The 19,497-nt window shown below is 37.5% G+C and overlaps 1 protein-coding gene across 10 annotated transcripts in view; it reads left to right on the plus strand.

Annotated features, from left to right (window-relative positions):
• Cnot2 (CCR4-NOT transcription complex subunit 2) overlaps positions 1 to 19,497 on the plus strand; it is a 91,120-nt gene that overhangs the window by 37,235 nt on the left and 34,388 nt on the right. For 4 of the 10 annotated variants that reach the window (XM_075954578.1, XM_075954575.1, XM_075954585.1 and 1 more), the window contains exon 3: positions 14,182 to 14,304. The exons of 2 other annotated variants lie outside the window; for them this stretch is intronic. In XM_075954578.1, the coding sequence (XP_075810693.1) occupies positions 14,182 to 14,304 (123 nt within the window). Of the gene's footprint in view, positions 1 to 7,011; positions 7,235 to 14,181; positions 14,305 to 19,497 lie in introns of those variants that run through there. 4 more of the 10 variants (XM_075954580.1, XM_075954579.1, XM_075954581.1 and 1 more) reach the window with 3 other exon arrangements.

Consider the following 19,497-nt stretch of genomic DNA (forward strand, 5'->3'; position numbering starts at 1 on the left):
CGCCTGAGCCATCTCAGCTGCCCCATGACATCTGTTTCCTTGAAATAAAACTGATAGTTTATGCATACCCTTAGTGTCTTGGGATGTAGTATGTGTTTGTTTTAGGAACTTGCCCTAGGACCAAAAAATTCTGCTAAGTGAATCTGTTAGGCCTAATGTCTTACAGTGGTAATTTGAATGGTGTCAGATACTATTGTTTCCAAAGATTTAAAAGTATCTGGTGGCATACCTTGTATTTATTTTGGGACTATATCCTCCTTTTGAGAATTGAGGCCCTAGCCTTTACATGAAAAATACTGTTTTCTTCAGAGAAAGAAAAAAAAAAAGCAGCTATTTGCCTCAACTGTGAATATGGAAAGTATTCATTATTAAATTTGAAATTACTCATACAAATATCGGCGTGAGCCGTATAAAATAATAGGAGCAAGCAGAGTTTTCTCTGCTAGTATCAGTGATTACAGCTTCATTTGTGTTTAGAGTTTTCTGAGTTCCATATTAAAACAGCTATACAGCCAAATCAAAACCCATTGACATGCTTACAATAAAATTGAGAAGATGATATCCTTGGGAGCCCCAGTTTATCTATATTTGTAGTTAAAAAGACAAAACAATTCAATGTTGATCAGTCACTGAATAGAAACACTCAGTACTCAGCAGACGTTTTTTGGTTAGTATTATTGACTAGTTGGAAATCAAAGTAGTTTTTGCCAAATTCTATGATGACTGTAAGAGATCCCTTTACCTCCTGTGAGAGGAATGTCCAAGTGCTCTCAACCTCTAAAGAATGCAGTCAAATGCCCGCCAGCCTGGTCTACAAGAGCTAGTTCCAGGACAGGTTTCAAAGCTACAGAGAAACCCTGTCTCAAAAAAAAAAAAAAAAAAAAAAAAAGAAAGGCGTCAGAATGGTGCAGTGTGTAAGGCAGACATTGGAAAGAGGGTCCAGGCGGAAATGGGAGGGAGAACAGAGCCAGGGGTACCCCCAGAAAACAAGCCAAGGATTTCTAGACATTGGATGAAAATAATAAAAGAGGGGACTGTATGAAGCTAGGGAAGTTATTAAATAAACGATTATACTAGATTTCTTGAATTGTCAACTCCCAAGTGGTCTTTGAGAATTATGTTTGAGAGTATACCAATTTTGAGTTTCATCCATATGATCAGTATTTGGTCATTCAATAATGTCACAATCCATTGAGATTGTATTTGAGGCATGTTTCCCTATTGAGATTAAAGATTTTAAATTCTGCCTTTCCTCTTTAAGTTTAACTCTATCTGAAATGGATCATGTAAGGTATGAGTTAGAAGTCCAATATTCCTTTCCCATCAGTCCTGCCCTAGTAACCAGTGCTGGCTTTCTGTCCCCGTTCTCTGTTACATGGCTGTACAGTGCTGTTCTGTTTTCAAACTGTCATAGCTTTATGTTTGCTATTTATCTGTTAACCTTGGTCTTACTGAGTCTTTTGACACATTTTTGATACTTTAAAGACTTGAAACTAAGAAAATCCCCAGAGTTTGAGTGGAATTATTGACTTTGTTTTTGGTTGGAGAGGATGATGATCCTTTTATAGTTTTCTATCCATCTGAAATTCATGTATTAGGATATTTTTAGGTCAAATTCCTAACCTTTTAAACAGACCTTTAAATTCACTCATATTTACTCCTAACCACTTTGATCTGTGGTTATAAATGGTACATTAAAGGAGTATATTATATAGGTCTTAGTATTAAAATAGCTAATTTTTTTCAAGTTGAGTTTTATACCCATCACTGCAGAACTTTTATTCTTACACTCATTAGTAGTTTTTGTATTTTCCTACCAAGAATCATTTAAAAGCTAGTTTTATTTTGTGCCTGGTTTGTCTAAATTGATGAGTATTTCTGATAAGTTTCTGAAAAGAAATTGTTGAGGAATTGTAATCTTTCTCTTGTTACTCACCGTACAGGGAAAGCTTTAGGTTGTCACCATTAAATAGGATGCTGGCGTGGTGATTATTTTATGCATAACATGTGGGTGAGGTAAAGAAATGGTTGCAGGGATATTGCGTTCTGTTTCCTGCTCCCCTCACTCCTTTCTCCTGTTCTGTCTTTTATGCAAGTTATCACTCAGTAGTCCAGCTGGCCTCAAATTTGCATCAAGCTTTTCTTGTTACTTCCTGTTGATTTCTCCTGAAATCCCTTTTGTGACTGGAGAATGTAGTTAGTGTGATACGAATTATTTATTTATGTGCTAAAAAATGTTTTGGAGTGCTCTGTTTTCCTGTTTCCTTTCCATGTTCAGCACTATATTTAATTATGGAAATGCTTGTGCTTATTAATTTTCACTGTTTGTCTATGTATTCCCACCTGAGAATACTACTGGACTGTGGTTAAAACAGTAAGTAGAGTCTGATTGGATAGATGGGCATTTCCTAGAGCGCTTTTGTAATTCAGTGGTCTGTTGTATTTCCATACATCCATGTTTGTTTTCTAGGTCTGACTAAAATTTCACTTCCTACATCTTACATCTCTGTTACATATTTTTATTAGTGATTGCTGGGGGCGGGGTAATCATGGTTTTCAATTGTTCAATATTACCCATACTTTGGCTTTTTTCTTTTTTTCTTCATTTTCTACTCTTTTTCTCTTTTTTCCTCCTTCCTCCCCCATTTCACCTCTTTGTTTGTTTTCTTCATGTTTTTGTTTGGGGTATCATTTCCTTCATACTAAAAGAAAACCAAAGGGTTTTCTTCTAAATGCCTATCTGGTGGTGATGAATTCTATTAGGATTCCTGTCAGTTTTTTCCTTTTATTTTTAAAATCCACTTTTGCTCAGTAAGAAATTGAATATTGGTAGTTTTTAAAAAGAATTTAAAAAATAGTATGCTAGCCGGGCCTGGTGGCACAGACCTGTAATCCCAGTGCGTGGGACTGAAGACGGCAGATGGAGAGTGTGAGGTGTACCTGTCTATGCTGGCACAGCCAGTCTGCCCATCTTTTAAACAATTTAGAAATGGTACGCTACTATTTTCTGACTTATTTCTTCTGTGATTGTTATCTTTAGTTGTTTATGTGTATCTTTCTCTTTGTCTGCTATTAAGGATTAAGACTTTTTGTCTTATCATGATAAATCTTTTTTGTTTGTTTTTTGTATTTTATCTTTTCAAGACAGGATTTCTCTGCCTAACAGCCCTGGCTGCCCTGGAACTCAGCTCTGTAGACCTTAGTAAGGCCTTGAACTTACCGATGATAATCTTAAATATATGCTTTTGATTATGGCATCATTTTCTCCATGACTCCAGTGCTTGGAAGTTGTTGTGTTCATTTATAATTTTTATCAAATTGTCATTTGTTTTTTTGGGGGGTATTGTTGTTGTTGGTTTGGTTCTTCAAATATTTTCGGTGCTTTGTTCCATGGGATTCAATTACATATATGTAAATTGCCCTTAGACTCTCCCTTCATTTATTGATTTACTTCTCTAGCTTTTTTCTTTTCTCCCCTCTCATATTTTGTTAAATGGGTGTTTGACCCGCGGTGTCTCCATATTCTGATTAGCGTGCTGATTTCTTTTCTACCTCCTTTTGCACTTAGCATTTGATTATGCTGTCATTGTCTTTGTCCCCTAGTTCTGCCATCTGTGTCATTTTAATCAATAGAACGTTTCTGTTAGTTATCGGAGTTTTCCCTATATGTTTTATCTACTCTTTTATTTTACTGCTCCTTTGCATAATTTTTTTGTCCTTGGTAATTTTATTTTGTTGTCTTATATATTATTTAATATTTGTGTTAAAATTCTTGAGGTTTCCTGGGGGTGGAGTTAAATTATTTAGAAATCATTTGCTCCTTATGAGATTTTTCTCTTGTCTCTGCCTCTGTCTGCCCATTTTCCTTTTGAAAAAATTTCATTAAAGAGAAACAGTAGCTTTTAGGTAGGGTTGATTTTCTTCAACTACTAAGCTAGTGTTTTCCTGAGTACTTTACTCATCTCTTGAATTAGAGTGTTTTTCTGCTATGGCTTCTGGGAACAATAATGATGTGTATTTCAGTAGAGTCTTTAGGATCAGTTTCCTGGTTCTTCTCGGGTGGTTCACTCCCCATACCATTTATGGCACCTTCCCATTCTGCTGGTCAGTACTGCACTAAAGCCTTTGGGGTCCTCCAGTTCTCCTTAGCTGTTTCCCTTTGCAGCTTCTTCCTGCCTAGCTTTCAGTTGGCTTCCTTTAGGCTCCTTGGATGATGCTGACTGAGCTCTAATACTCAGCTCTGGGGACTCTGCCCACCAGGCTCCCTGTTCCTCTGTTACATTGGCAAACTCGCATAGTCAGTTAGGAAGGGCAGTTATTGAGCCCCGTACCTGAGAGCTATTGTTAATATGTTTCCCTCTTTTTATTTATTTTTTTTTGAGACAGGGCCTTCTGTATGGCTTGAGTAGGCCTTGACCTACCAGTCCATTTGCTTCTGTATTTTATCCATTTTTAAAGTGTGAGAAGAGATTCTTAATACTAGTCCATCTTGGTTGGAACAGTCTTAAGGTTTCCTTCTCTGAAATGATAAATGAGTTGAGAAGATAGATCACTCATTCTGAATAGTGAGACTAGATTTACATGCAGCTTAGATGCTTTCTATTGTAAAAGACTCTGTATAATATGCAACACAAAGCTATCACAGCAGGACTTACAGAAGATCATTTAGAAAGAAATACACAGGGGCTGGAGAGATGGCTCAGCGGTTAAGAGCATTGCCTGCTCTTCCAAAGGTCCTGAGTTCAATTCCCAGCAACCACATGGTGGCTCACAACCATCTGAAATGAGATCTGATGCCCTCTTCTGGCTGCAGGCAGACACACAGACAGAATATTGTATATATAATAAATAAATATTTAAAAAAAAAAAAAAGAAAGAAATACACAGGCTGGGAGGTGGTGGCGCACTCCTTTAATCCCAGCACTCGGGAGGCAGAGGCAGGCGGATCTCTTTGAGTTCGAGGCCAGCCTAGTCTATAAGAGCTAGTTCCAGGACAGGAACCAAAAAGCTACAGAGAAACCCTGTCTCGAAAATCCAAAAAAAAAAAAAGAAAGAAAGAAAGAAAGAAAGAAAGAAAGAAAGACACAGATCGGTAAATAAATTCTGAGTTGTCATCCATTCCTTTGAACTCACTCCTTCCTCATTCTTTTCCCAGTATATAATAGGACCCTAAACCGTTGTCATTCATTCTCCTACTTGAAGTTACAATTTTTAATGAAAACCTGATTCTTTCTCCAAAAAGTAAAGACCATATGTGGGACACTATGTGGCTTAAGTTTTAAAACCTTTCTGCCGGGATAAAAGTACTATGCTAATTCTCTAAAATTGCGATGGGTAGAAGCAGAACCTTCAATTCTTCTGCTATCATGTTGGGCTGATTATGTGCCGTCATTGACAAGTTCACATTTAATAGTGTGATCTTCTGACGATTGACCTTGTAAAAGTACTCAATTTAACAAATAAGGAATGAGAGAAAAGCAAATTGCCGTAGAATACCGGAGTAGTAAGTGCTGCAGCAGTGTCTGGATGTGTGCTCTCATTAAATGTTGTCATCATTATGATGTCATTTCTGTATACCCTAAATCTATGAAGATAAAAGCTAAAATCTATGCCTGACTTCCTGTCTGTTCCAAATAAGATTGCAGTTTGCGTTTTAATCATGCCTCAGGGTTTGTTTGCTTTCAGTACAAAGCAACCATCATATGCAAATAAAGCACTTATTTATCAATGTAATAACTTCTCTGGCTCATCCAACATGAAAACATCATTATTTTAAAGGGCAGAAGTAGGAAAAACTCAAGAGTGTACCAGCTTAACCAAGTTCAAGGCTAGAGCCATGTAGAATAAGTATAGCATCATATTCACTCATATTGGAAATACATGAAGTACATGTAATGGACTAGAGAAAGGCAGAGCACTTTTTTGGTGACACAGCATTGAAATGCATAATTTCAGTCTGGTTATGCAAAAATCTAAACCAAAATTGAGACATTCTCCAGTGTATATGATACGACATTGATGTCACAAAAGACAGAAGGACTGGGTAAAGTCTCCAATTGAAAAAAAAGAGAAATGTAAGTAGACAGAGAGATGATTGAACAGCTGAAATGGGTGAAGCTAGGTATATCTGGAGGAATACCGTATCTGGAGGACCTAACAAGAACCAAGATCTTTAAACTGGTCACGTACCTGATGTATGTGAAGAACAGCAAGGGGCCAGTGTAGTAGGAACACAGTAAGAGAGGAGGATAGTGGTAGAAAGGAAATAGAACTAGCACAGGATAGGCTATAATGGAATGCATTTATCTCTAAATCACTTAGCATTTAAATTATTAAACAAGTACTCACATCTATGAATGTGAGTAGGGACTAGGAAGTGAGTATAGGTCAGGTGAAAGCACTTGTCTAGCATCGCAAGACCCTGATCTCAGTCCCTAGCACTGCCTTTTCCCAAGTGACCCTCCTACCTAAAGTGTGTGCCACCTCACTCCCTTTAAACTTTTAAAATTTTATCATTTGATTTGATTGACGTGAATCTCCCATGGACAGGCCCTTATTTGTTGTTGTATTCGTTTTTTTTTTTTTCAACATAGAACACTTGAATTAATTTCTTCACAAGGAATACTTAAACCAAAAGTTCTCTCATTTTAAACAGTTCACTGGTCCATTGTAGGAGTTAGAACTGTATAATCCAGCTTCCCTTGTGTTGATTGACGTTAGCACGATGAGAGCGTAGTGTTAGAGTGTGTAAGGAGTGGAAAGGTAACATGTGTGAACATAGTTTCCTAGTGTGTGTTCATGAAGGCCAGGTAAGCCCTATCCTCACATATTCTGGGACAGTGCAAGATTCTTCAGAGCTTTGCCCTTTTTTTTGATTGTTTTAATTAGCATTTGACGCAGTCTGAAAGTGATTCTGGGGTTGGGTAATAATGAAGAGATAAACAGGAGTCAAATGTTGAAACTGGACATTCAGATCTTTATAGCATGATTTCCTTATTTTTCAAAGAGCAGAAGAATCCCACCGTTTATCATGTTCTGGTTGGACTCCTTTCTTATCGTTTGCTGGAGTTTGAACTTCAGAGCTATGGTGTCAACCCTGCTGTAATATCTCAGGGGAGCTCCTAGTGTGGGGCTGGTGCCATGGCTCACCCTCCAACCTTTCCTTCTTCACTTCAGCCTCCAGCTCTGAGCTTTCCAATCCCCAGAGTAGCAAATGTTGAAAGAAGTTGCACAGGTAAGTATATGGTGGGGAAAGCTGGGGTTTAACATGGTATTATCATCTATATTTTGAGGGTGGATGGGGCCATTTTGCCAGTGAGTCATTTTGTTAGTTTAGAAATGTTTTTTTTTTGTGTTTTCTTCATAACGCTATTTTGTAAATTATCAGGTAAAAGTCTAGTGTAAAGAAAACACAAGTTCAGAAAAAAAAAGCTAAGAAAAAAAGCAAATCCAAAGACCACAATTTTTGCCCTGTGAGTCTGAAGAGGTGGCGGGTTTTAAGCTTTCACTAGCTTTAAGTGTGCTTTCTTCTTCCCTAAGATGGTAAGCAGGTAACAGAGAAATTCCAGCATGTTTCCTCTAAGTGTGACAGGAGGACTGGGACATTCTGTGCTTCTGGGCTTGCCATTAGCAAAAATAAGTAGGATGCAGTTAAAGCATGTTATCTCCACACGGTTCAGCCAGGGCTTCTGAACTCTTTTCTGTTCCCTGTAATTCACACAATGAGATGCATGACTCTTGAGCATACAGCAAGACATCTGAAATTAAACCCAGGAGAAACAAATTCTTGATACCACCTAGTATAGGTGACATTTTTCCGGTATCTGTGAGTCATAGATTACTGGAATACAAAGTATTTTGTTGACGTTACAGACTCCCAAATGTAAATTTTTTTAGTAGTTTGTTTCTCTTTCCTGAGTTCTAAAACTTTAGTTTTCTGAGTGCCATGTAGAAATACATATCCTTCAGCAACGTGTCAGACCGTTTGTCCCCGGTCCTGAGAAACGCGTTCAACTACTTGCAGTGGGACATTTCTTTGTTGTTTTAGGGATTGTTTTGTATCCTGAACTTAGGAGTTTCTCTGCTACTAACTTGTCCTTCCATTGAACACTTTTAGCTTTTCTTTGATAATGCAATGCCAATGTAAACTCCATAGCTAGGAGAAAAAAATTTGGTGCCCATGAAACAGTGAAACATGCTAAGACTAGTCTAGGGTTTGGGTGGTGGTTGTGGTGCTTTCTGTTTGTCTAGCAGTTTTTGTTATTTTCTGTTTTTTTGTTTGTTTGTTTTGAGACAAGGCCTCTCTTTGTAGGTTTGGTGTGCTATAAACTCTTGGGCCCAAGCTGTCCTGCCTCAGCCTGTCCTTCTTTGCTGGCGCTGTAGGAACAAGCCATAGTACCCAGCTCAGATACCTTTTAATTACCATTGTGAGCTAATTGATTTTCTGCTGGGTACCAGCATCAGCATGTTGTCAGGGAAACCCCATACTACTACATAAAATCCCCAAGAAAAGAATGCCGTAATAGATTTATTCCACTTTCTAGATGTGTATTATGTATTTATCATACAACATTTGAATCATTAGCTTCATAACAAAAGTTAGAGTTTGGTTACAGTAAAATTTACTCTAGAAATTTCACATTTGGAATGTGGAAAATTGATATATATTAATTTTTGTGTTTTTTTTCTACTTGAAGTTTCCCTTGAGTAATTTTTCTCATCCCCCCACCCCCCAGTCCCACAGTGCTGGGAATTAGTCAGACCCAAGGTCTTGCTGATCATCAGTCCTACAACTGAACGCCAGCCTCAGCCCAGTGGTTGATCTATTTTGCCTTTTTTGTCGGATTCAGGCCTCCTTCCTTTGCTCCTGAAGTTGGGGATGCACCACTATGTGCTGCAGCAGTTACTCTGCAGTTAACACAGTGATGTTTGTTCAAACATTTTTGCTCTTAAGATTAATCTAAGTTTCTTTAAAATAGGTGTGATCAGTGTTGTAGAGACTGTTGTCTTCTACAGTGACCTTTCAGATATAGTAAGCTTTGTTGTAGTATCCCACACTTTCTCTGTTGTCAATCACAAAATAAGGACTGTCCTTTTTATTGATGATGATGTTGACTCTTACCCCCTTTACATTTTATGAAGAAAACACACAGTAATGTATAAGTTGTATTTATGTTTGACTGTGGGTCACCATAGTGTGTAAAAGGGAAACCTTATTAGTTTAGGATCAGAGCCTATCTATGTACTTATCAGATACTTATACCTTATATGTACGTATCGGTGAGCAAATAACCTAACTTCTGGTCTTGAGTTTTCCCAGATACAAAATAAGGGATGCTAATTGTTTGTTAGCTTCATAGCATTATAATGATGGCACATTGTTTGTTTGAGATGGGACCTTGCTATGTAGCTGCAGCTGCCCAGGAACTTACCATATAGACCAGGCTGGCCCCTCAAACCCAGAGATCTGTCTGACTTTTATGTCTGCCTCCAGAAAGCTTAGATTAAAGGTGTGCAGCACCTGGCTTTGCCTGATACAGGGTGATAAAAGTATCATTTTACAATTACAGTTATGATAAATTGCTTTCTCTCACTGATTAAGAATTGGCATTAAAATTTCAAAGAAGACAGTGAGAAAGCAGCTTGTACAAAGGCGCTGAGGTGGAAAGGAATTGGAGCAACTGAAAGTGTTTCAGTAATTAAATGGTGGAAGGATTTTGTGAGGAGAGGTCAGGGAGATATATTACATGGAGCTTTTAAGCTTATCTATCTGGGCAGGTGGTTGAAGGAGCTTGATCAGCAGATCCATGAGCATAAACGATCTTTTAAATTGTGAGGATGGAGGAAAGTAGGTTTGAGGAGCGTGAGGAACAGGCTGGTGAATACTTCTCGGGATGCTGTTGGACTGCCTGTGCTCGTAAGTGACTGGAGGTGATGTAGATACTTCAGTTAGTATTCAGAGCTTGATTGGCTTGGGCTAGTTGTTGAGATCACGTAGATTTCAGTAAAGTGTAAGAGTGGCTTACTTTACCCAACCTAGAGGTTTATACTCTGTTCCTTTGTTGTGCTCTGCCCGTTAATTTAGCACTCAAGGGCCTGCTTTTCTCACCTACTATTTCTTCCATAGCCTGTTCTGTTAGCTGTATAGAAAGGGTTTTGTTTCATTTGGGTGGGTTGGGGACTTTCTTTGCAGGGTCGGGGAGGTGATGTTTTTGATATAAAAACTTTATGTAGCCAAAACTGGCCTTGATGAATTCCAGAGCTTTCTACTTCTACCTCCTGGTATTGGAATTATTGTTTGCCAAAACACCCAGATGTACTGAATGTTCCATTGTTTCTAGGTTTTTCTCACTGTTGAGCCTTTAGTATGTGTTTTGTCTTGGTCCAAAGTTGTTCTTCTCCCACTTTTGTTTGTATGATCAAAATTTTGTCTGCACTCACTTTTCCTTAGACAGATTAAATGATCTTGTATTTGAATTTGCAAATTTATTCACAAATTTGTCTTTAATCAGATTGTCAGCTTGTTCAAGATTAGAGCTTTTATTCAAGCTTTTCCATGATTTAGCACAACTTTTCTTGGGGTTCATGTAGTGAGCCTCTAGAACATAAACTAAGACACATGTCAGGAGGATTAAGAGCCGAGGGAAAGCAGCGCTTGCTGGTTGTGTGGAGGAAGTGGAAGAGAACATGAGTTAGCACATCAGTGTAAGTCTGTTCTTGTTGATGAAGTTACACTTCGGGAGTAGAAGGGCTTGGCAGTGCTTAAATGTGCTAGAACCTTCAGTTGCGATGTGAGAAAGGTTTTGAAATCATTGTGTATTTGTTAGTAGGTAAGGGTTCCTTACATGGAAAGGATGTTTCAGGGCTGAGCTCTGTGCCCATTTGCTAGCATGCTAGTTCTCAAGAAAGATTGGCCTCTGGGGATCTAAGTGAAAGGTGTGCTGTTTGTTAAATATTACTATTCTTTGGGTATATACATAGGTAATGTGTCCTACTTTTTCTCTTTTCCTGTCTTTGCTTACTGTTCTGTAAAAACCATGTGCATGTTTCCTAATTAAATTTATAAAGTACTCTAGTTTATTTCCCTTATTTAGAAACCTTAAAGCCTTGCCCAGTTTCTCCATCACAGCCATCCTTAGACATCTTCTCTGAAATTGTTGGTTAGATTATCTAAACTGGAGAGTTTTGAAATATGTTTTGTAATTATTCAGATTTACTGAACTTGGCTTTGAATTGGTGTACTTAAATGCCAAGTATATCGCAGGAATTTGTTGTTGGTATTGTGCCTTCATAAGTCATAAAATAATACAATTAGAAATCCAAGCCAGCTTAATATACTTCATTCTGCCCAGCATAGTTCTCTGTACTACTTTGTGAGATAAAATTCTTTTAGAAAAATGAGATTGGTAGAGAATATTAGTATAAGCTAACCTTTCTGTGTGCTTTAAAAAGTATATAACTTCTTATGGAGTCAAAAGAATGATGAAAATGTTTCAATTAAATGTTCCCCCATGAGAAATATTAATTTTGATATGTAACATTATTCCTAGGGTAATGTTTATGCTTCTGTTCTCATGATCTGGTAGAAGAATCAAGAGTCAGTCAATTTACAATGCAAGCCCCTAATCAAAGAATGTAACAATACTTATTTCTGATTGAAAGAGGGAATGTTACTTAATTTTACATTTAATTTAAATTTAAAAAAAATATTTTTGCTGGATGGTGGTGGCGCACACCTTTAATCCCAGCACTCGGGAGGCAGAGGCAGGCAGATCTCTGCGAGTTCGAGGCCAGCCTGGTCTACAAGAGCTAGTTCCAGGACAGGCACCAAAAACTACAGAAAAACCCTGTCTTGAAAATCAAAACAAAACAAACAAACAAAAAAACTATTTTTAAAAATTATTTACAAAAATGACTTTCATTTATATGTGATAACTAGGGATTTCATTATAATACTGACATACTCTCTTGTTGATAGAATGTGATTTCTAGAATCTCATTATTTTTTGCAGGAAGAGAATGTAAACAACTTTCTTCTTAATGCCACTCTCGCCTACCCATCCTTATCTGCTCTTGGTCAGAGTTTGTCCTTTATCCAGCCACTTCACCCACCAGATCTGCTACCTTTGTAGTCCTAAACCATCACCCTTCCTCGCCACCTTCCTAACTCCTCTTCCTGCTTCCATCCCACATAGACCATACATGGTAAATTAATGTCACTCTTTGAACTTTCCCCAAATACCACTAACTCTCGATTTTTCCATCTCACATGGGCAAAACCCAAAGGCCTCCAGGCCTACAAAGTTGTTCTTGATGTATAGCTCCTTCGGGCACCTTGGGCTTCAGTTCTCACACTCACCATTGAATGCAGTCTGTGATAAATCCCTCATACCCCTGAGGGATTGCTCTCTTAATTAAGGGTTTTTTTTTTCTACAGCTATTCTCCTGCTGCTACTTTTATTTTCATTTCTTGTTTTCTTTTCATTTTTACTATTTCTACTCATTCCAAAACATCTTTCTATCCTGGTCCCTCATTATGTACAGAACAAAGGCCCATTCTTTAACAATAATCTAGCTGTAAGGAAAAGTAATAACATCTTTCTCCTCTTTCTATCTTGCCATGGATCAGAAGTATATTATCCCTGTACCCAACCCTGTCAGGATTCACCTTTGGGGAACAGTGACTGCTATTTTGTTGTTATTGAAGTCATGTCAGAATGATTAGTATTCTCATTAATATGTAATTTCTCTGCCTCTTCCCTTCTCCCTCTTGCCCCACTTCCCTCCCTCTATGCACAACCCCCACACTCAGAAAATACAGTAGAGGATGCATTTCATTTGCATGGTATTAAACATGGTGACTTATTCTATATAATTCATTCCAGTTTCGGGATTTTAGGAATCTAGAATTGGTTTTAATGATAATGTTATGTAAATATTTTCAAAGAAAAGTTTACTTTATCATTTTGAGTTCATTCATGTATGTAAATTTAACGGGAGATGCCTAGATATTTAACTACATATGATATACATGCTTTTGTCCATGTTTATTCTTTCTTAAAATTAGAGTTCATCAGCAAAGATCCTATAAATAAAATTAGCTGTATTCTTAATGTCTGCAAAACAAGTAAAAATTCTAATGTAGTGGATCTACATTTTTTGTAACTCTTCATTTTCTGAAATTAAACCCAGGAAAGGATGTTTTTGTCCTTATTAGAGAATGCTTAGAAAGTATTTAGAAGCTTGGTGGGTAGGCATGCGTGGTTCTTCTCTAAGATTATTTAGTTTTTGTTTGAAGGAATAGCCGTAGCCGTGAGTAAGTAAGACATTAAAGTTGACTTGAGTATACTTAGAACAATGTAGTTATGTTATTCAAGTCTCTCTAAATCTCTGATGTTGGCATTTCGGTTTACTCTAAGCTTCAGAATATTGGCAGGAGCGAGAAGACATAATGGCCTTAAATGACTCATTGGCCAGACTAAGTGACACCTTCTCTTAATCCCAGTTCTCTGAGGTAGAAAGATTAGGAATTCAAGGCCACTCTAGGCTACATAGTAAGAACCTATTTAAAAACAAAATAGAAACAAAAAACTTCATGTTGGCAAGCTGATAGTTTTATAAACTTAAAAATTAGCACAGGTTTTTACTAGTTTTGTTGTAAAGTTATAATTGTTAATGTTTTTATAAAAACTTTAAAACCAAAGAATAAGCAGTAAATAAAATATTGTAAATGTATACCATCATGTTAAGTTTATCCTGTTTTATATGAGATAGTTGTGACTTAGCATAAAATTTTAGAATGCCTTTCCCATGATGAATAAAAAATGCTCTTAAACAATATTAAAAGTGGATATGTATTGACAGACACTGATGTTTGTAATATATGTGAAGATTTAAAACTTAACTGTTTTTGGAGAATTTATATTTTGAGCTGTGAGTTTTTTTTCCCAAGAATAAGTGATTTAGTTTGATAAAAGTTAACAGAATTGTTTTCTTCTTGCTCTCAGGGCCTGGGTGGGAGCTGATACCATGTAGTCAGATTTGCATCTTTCTCACAAGTCCCATCACCCTTAGTGACTCTGTCTCAGGATCATAGTAGTACTCATTTTGTTTCCATACGGGGAAAATAAAGCCGGACTTTTCCAAAATACTATTCTTGATGAAAGTAATATTTTTGTTTAGGTGACAAACAGCATGTTTGGTGCTTCAAGAAAGAAGTTTGTAGAGGGGGTGGACAGCGACTACCATGATGAGAACATGTACTACAGCCAGTCTTCTATGTTCCCACATCGGTCAGAGAAAGATGTAAGTTATCAGTTACACTATGTTTCCTCAGCAGCCTGTGCCTGTTTCTAGATCCCTGAAGAGGAGCATGTGAATTCCAGGGATTGTCTGTGATTTAGTGACTGTGCTGAGCATAGTTGTAAGCCCCTAGGGACACAAAGATAAAAACCCTGCCTTGTAATGGGAGACATTAGTGTCCGGTGATGGTTAAGCTGAGATTAGATAATGTTGTTAGAGGAAATTCTCAGAGACCTGGCCTAAATAATGTTACTTTGAGGAAATCTGGGGTTTTTGTTTCATAGGAAGTATTTTTAGAATAAAGCAAGTGCCCATAAAAAGTTGAGTGAACACATTTGTACAGATTTCAAGGTACATAAAATAGCAAGTTTCAATAGACTCTGTCCTAACTGTGTAATCTTATGACTGTAATTCTAGCCCGCAAGTAAAAAAAAGTCTCTCCTCAGCTACAGATAGTACAGTTAAAAGTCTTCGCCATTGTGTAGGTTATATACTAGAGAGATCTGTGCTTTGGAAGGCCAATAGCTCAGTAATCTATTCCACATGAAAGGTAACAGATTTGTAGGATATTTTAAAAGAAGTTTATTTGTTCAGATCATTTTAATCTAGTTTGTATATTATACCTTTTAGTCAAGCCAGTTAATATTCTGATCCTCGGTATCTGTTCAGCTTCTTCTTTCTAACACTTTATGGATTTGCTACTCCCTGATTTACTTAACAGTGCTCTCAGTTCTGAGTATGTAACTGTAACGTGTCCTTGTTTTTATTTAAAGCCTAGGTTCACATTAGGACTTGGTTATCCCATATCCTCATTTTTATTTGAAAATTTTGTTGTTTTAGAAACAAATCATCAGTTTTCCTTCCAAGTTACATGTGCTCTGGCTTTATTGTTAGTGTGCCCGTTTAAAACCTTAGGAAGTAATGTCACCTAGTTTTTTAATGTTTCTTAACTGCAAGGATATTTGCTATTTGATGTGAATTATGATGAATTATTACTTACACTTGAATGATTTAAGAGTTGATTTTATAGGTTAAAAAATGAGGAGTGGAGTTGAGCAGTAAAGCAGTTGCCTAGAGTGAGCGAAGCCTTGGATTCCGTCACTAGTGTTGCAGACAGTTTGGGTGTGATAGTGATTTTGACTGTGGATATACAGTGAAAGCCGAGTGTGCTAGGGAAATGGGATAAATCTGCTGCTGATGGGTTTAGTTGAGAACGTGTGAAGATTTAAACAGAAATCCAAAATTGAGCTTATGCAGACAATGAATAACAGAAATGCCTGCCCGGGTTAGAGAGAGCATTGAGAGGCCCCGCTTCTTCTCCTAGTACTCACATAGCAGTTCACAACAGTCTTACCTCCTGTTCCAGGAAGTCTAGTGCCCTCTTTTGCCTGTGATGTACAGACATACATGCAGGCAAAACCATAAAATACATATAAAAATAACTTTATACAAGAAATGTGTGTCTTCTAAGATCACTACTATGATTTTAAATCAGGATTAGCATATCCATGTCACCCAGGGGCTCACAATATAGAAGTGACAGAATATTTTCCTTCATGAAACTTTTGGCACTAAATTAAGAAGTAATAAAATAGGCAGGCAAAGAATTTGAACTCAAAAGCAGTACAAATAGGTTTGTGTCCTGACTGCCTGCTAGCAGGAATGTCTCAAAGCCTTTATTTCCTTAGCTGTAAAATGGTGATAACAATATAACAGGCACGAAAGATTGCTGCTGTTTCTGATACTGCAAACAGTACAGGCAGACTATGTAAATTTTAAAAGTATAGATATACAGACCAGAAAAACTCAAAGCATGTTAGGACTAATTTACTGCTAGGACTTTAATTTTATACTTCAGATATTTTCTTCAAAATTCTTAGAATGATTTAAGTTTCTGAAACATGGTGACATATTCCATCGGAATGTGTATAAAAACTTTTAATGTCATTAGCGTTCCTTGTGCCTTTAAGAATACCAGCTCATCAGTCTTGGCAAATAGACCAAAGAAGTTTATTGTTTCGATGTATGTTACCTTGTTCATTGCTGTGACAGAATGCCTAAGGAAGGTAATGTAAGGAAGGGGATTTATGCTGACTCAGAATTCAAGGGGATGCATTCTTCCTGGCAGGGAGGGTGTAGCAGTAGGAGCCAGTGGGTGAAGGTAGGGGTTGGCAGCTAATCACAGCAATCCACAACCAGGAAGTAGGCAAAGTGAACAGGAAGTGGGACCTGGTTACAAGACTTGAAGGCCTGCTCCTAGTGCCTCACTTCCTCTAGCAAGGCTCCTCACAGTGCCTTCATTTGGCTCAAACATATGAGCCTTTGACAGACAGTTCACTTCAGACCAAAACAGTGTACATATATTAAAGCATTTCTAAATGTGAGTGCATACATTTACAGAGTGATGTGTCTTTTCATATGACTATTGACCTTCTGTGGATTCTGTAATACTTGTGTTTTTCATCTTCCATGTTTCAACATTGATGTGCTCTTGAGTTCTGTTTACAAGTATCTTCTCAAAATTTTCTCTTTGTGGTTTTTCTATTACAAAGGTATTTATCATTTTTCCTAAAAATGATTCCTCAAATTTTCTCTTTAAAAATAAATACTACACAAAACAAAAATTTTACATATTAAAGGATTACCATGTAATCTTTTAATATATGTTTACATTGTATAATGTTTAAATTAGGTTAAATTGTGTCTGCAAACAATTTCCAATATTTTGGGGCTTTTTGTTTGTTTCATGTGTGTTGAGGATTGAACACAGGGCCTTGTACATGCTAGACAAGTGCTCTACCACTGAGCCATATCCCTAGCCCAAGGGATTTTTTTTTTTTAATGTTTTCTGGTTTAGGTATATTTAGAACATTGCCTAAGACTTTTCCTATTCTGACACATAACTTGATTTATAACTTATGCCCATTAGAAACATATTCTGGTTTAAGGTGACAGATACTGTTTTGGCTCTGCGGTGTTATCCACTTATATTTATGCTATAGATCATGGGTCAGAGAACCTTTTTCTTAAAAAGCAGGTAGTAACTTGGCTGTGTAGACTGAGAGGCAGAATGAGGGATGCTCCATAACCACAATGTAAAAATGGCTGTCAGTCATGCATTCAACAAAACTTAGCAGTGGGCTGGATTTTGCTCATAGATGGTAATTTGCTTATCTCTGAGTTTTAGAATATTTACTAATGACCAAGTGAGATGATCCCCTTAATATCTAAAAGTTTGCAGTGCTCCCGAGCATGTTTTTAAAATCCTACTGAGTATCTATTAAAGACTAAAACAGTTTGAGTTGCTTTGACTTCATAGAGTGTTTTAACATCTTGGGTAAAGTCTTCTGTATCCCTTTTTATGAAAGCGTATTCATTAGTGTACAGCAGTACTAATTCCAGTACCAATATTCACCTCCTTTCAAAAGGATGACTGGGAATGTAGCTCAGTAGCGGAATATTGCTCTTTTGGGGTTTTGGTGGGGGCAGGTGGGGGCAGGGGGTCGTTTTTGGTGGGAGTGTATTTATGTGTTTACTTGTGGAGGGCAGCAGTCAACCCCAGTCATTATTCCTCAGGAGCCATCACCTTGTTTTTTGAGACAGTCTCTCACAGACACCTGGATTTAAAGATTAGGCAGGGCTGGCCGGCCAGCAAACCTCAGGGTTCCTTCACCACAACACTGGGCTTGTATACATGGGGGTGCCTGCTTTTCACATGCATGCTGGCACCTTTACCGACCGACTGTGTCTGCTACTAAAGAGGGCTTTATCATTGACATTTTCCATAAAGTGTTTTTAATCACTTTGGTGACTGAATGTGAGCTGTAGAAAATCTAATATGAGCTTAAACTTCAGCTACGTGATTTACGCATTGTGTCCTAGGCAAAATAAGCCATCTCTGTGCACCTCAGTTTCTCATCTGGAACACCGGTGCAGTACTATGTAACTAGCCCATTATCTTTTACATTCTCTGCATTTCAAAAATCTGTAGTATCAGGGCCATGGAGATGATTGAGCTGGTAAAGTGTCTGCTGCCCATGGGCTGATGACCTGAGTTTGGACACACATGGTGGACAGAGAGAACTGACCTCCCACAAATGGTAGACCTCCATTTGAGAGCTCTGGACACACATGGTGGACAGAGAGAGCTGACCTCCCACAAATGGTAGACCTCCATTTGAGAGCTCTGGACACACATGGTGGACAGAGAGAACTGACCTCCCACAAATGGTAGACCTCCATTTGAGAGCTCTGGACACACATGGTGGACAGAGAGAGCTGACCTCCCACAAATGGTAGACCTCCATTTGAGAGCTCTGGACACACATGGTGGACAGAGAGAACTGACCTCCCACAAATGGTAGACCTCCATTTGAGAGCTCTGGACACACATGGTGGACAGAGAGAACTGACCTCCCACAAATGGTAGACCTCCATTTGAGAGCTCTGGACACACATGGTGGACAGAGAGAACTGACCTCCCACAAATGGTAGACCTCCATTTGAGAGCTCTGGGGCGTATGCAGCCACACATGTGCACATGTGCAGACAAAATAAACAATAAAGATGAAAATTTTAAAACTTTAGTAGAAAAATGTATAGCATTTATCAGTGCCTGCAAGTCCCTGGTTATTGTTTAAGTCACTGGAGTTTAAACTTAGCAGGGGCAAGAATTTTATCTCTCTCTTTAGAGCCATCTTCTTAGAATCTGTAGTAGTTAGAAAATATATGCTCTGTATTCATTTAAGAGAAGGGGAGTAGATACTGTTGAAAATTACATTTATTGACACATAGAATGTTAAAAATCTTTAAAAGTATCTTATACATTTTAATAGAATATGGTCTGGGTGCGTATGTCAGGGTTTTTTTGTTTTTTTGTTTTTAAAGATAAGGTCATTGTTTGCCTCTGGCTGGTTTGGAACTCACTGTGTAAGTACAAATAAAGCAGAATATATTCCAAAGTAGTTGGAATTAGATATCAGGTAATTTCTAGAATTTTAAAAAATAGAATAACAATTGCATTATATTCAAACAATATTTTAATGTTAAAATGTAAAATGATGGGAAAATGACGTATCTATGAAGCATCCAGTTTCACTATCTACAACATAATTATAAAATGTTTAATCATCAGATTAGCATATGGATTAAGTATTTCTTAATCCAGAATACTTCAGACTAAAAGTACCTAAAATC

This window comes from Microtus pennsylvanicus, chromosome 20, assembly GCF_037038515.1.
Source record: "Microtus pennsylvanicus isolate mMicPen1 chromosome 20, mMicPen1.hap1, whole genome shotgun sequence".
NCBI lineage: Eukaryota > Metazoa > Chordata > Mammalia > Rodentia > Cricetidae > Microtus > Microtus pennsylvanicus.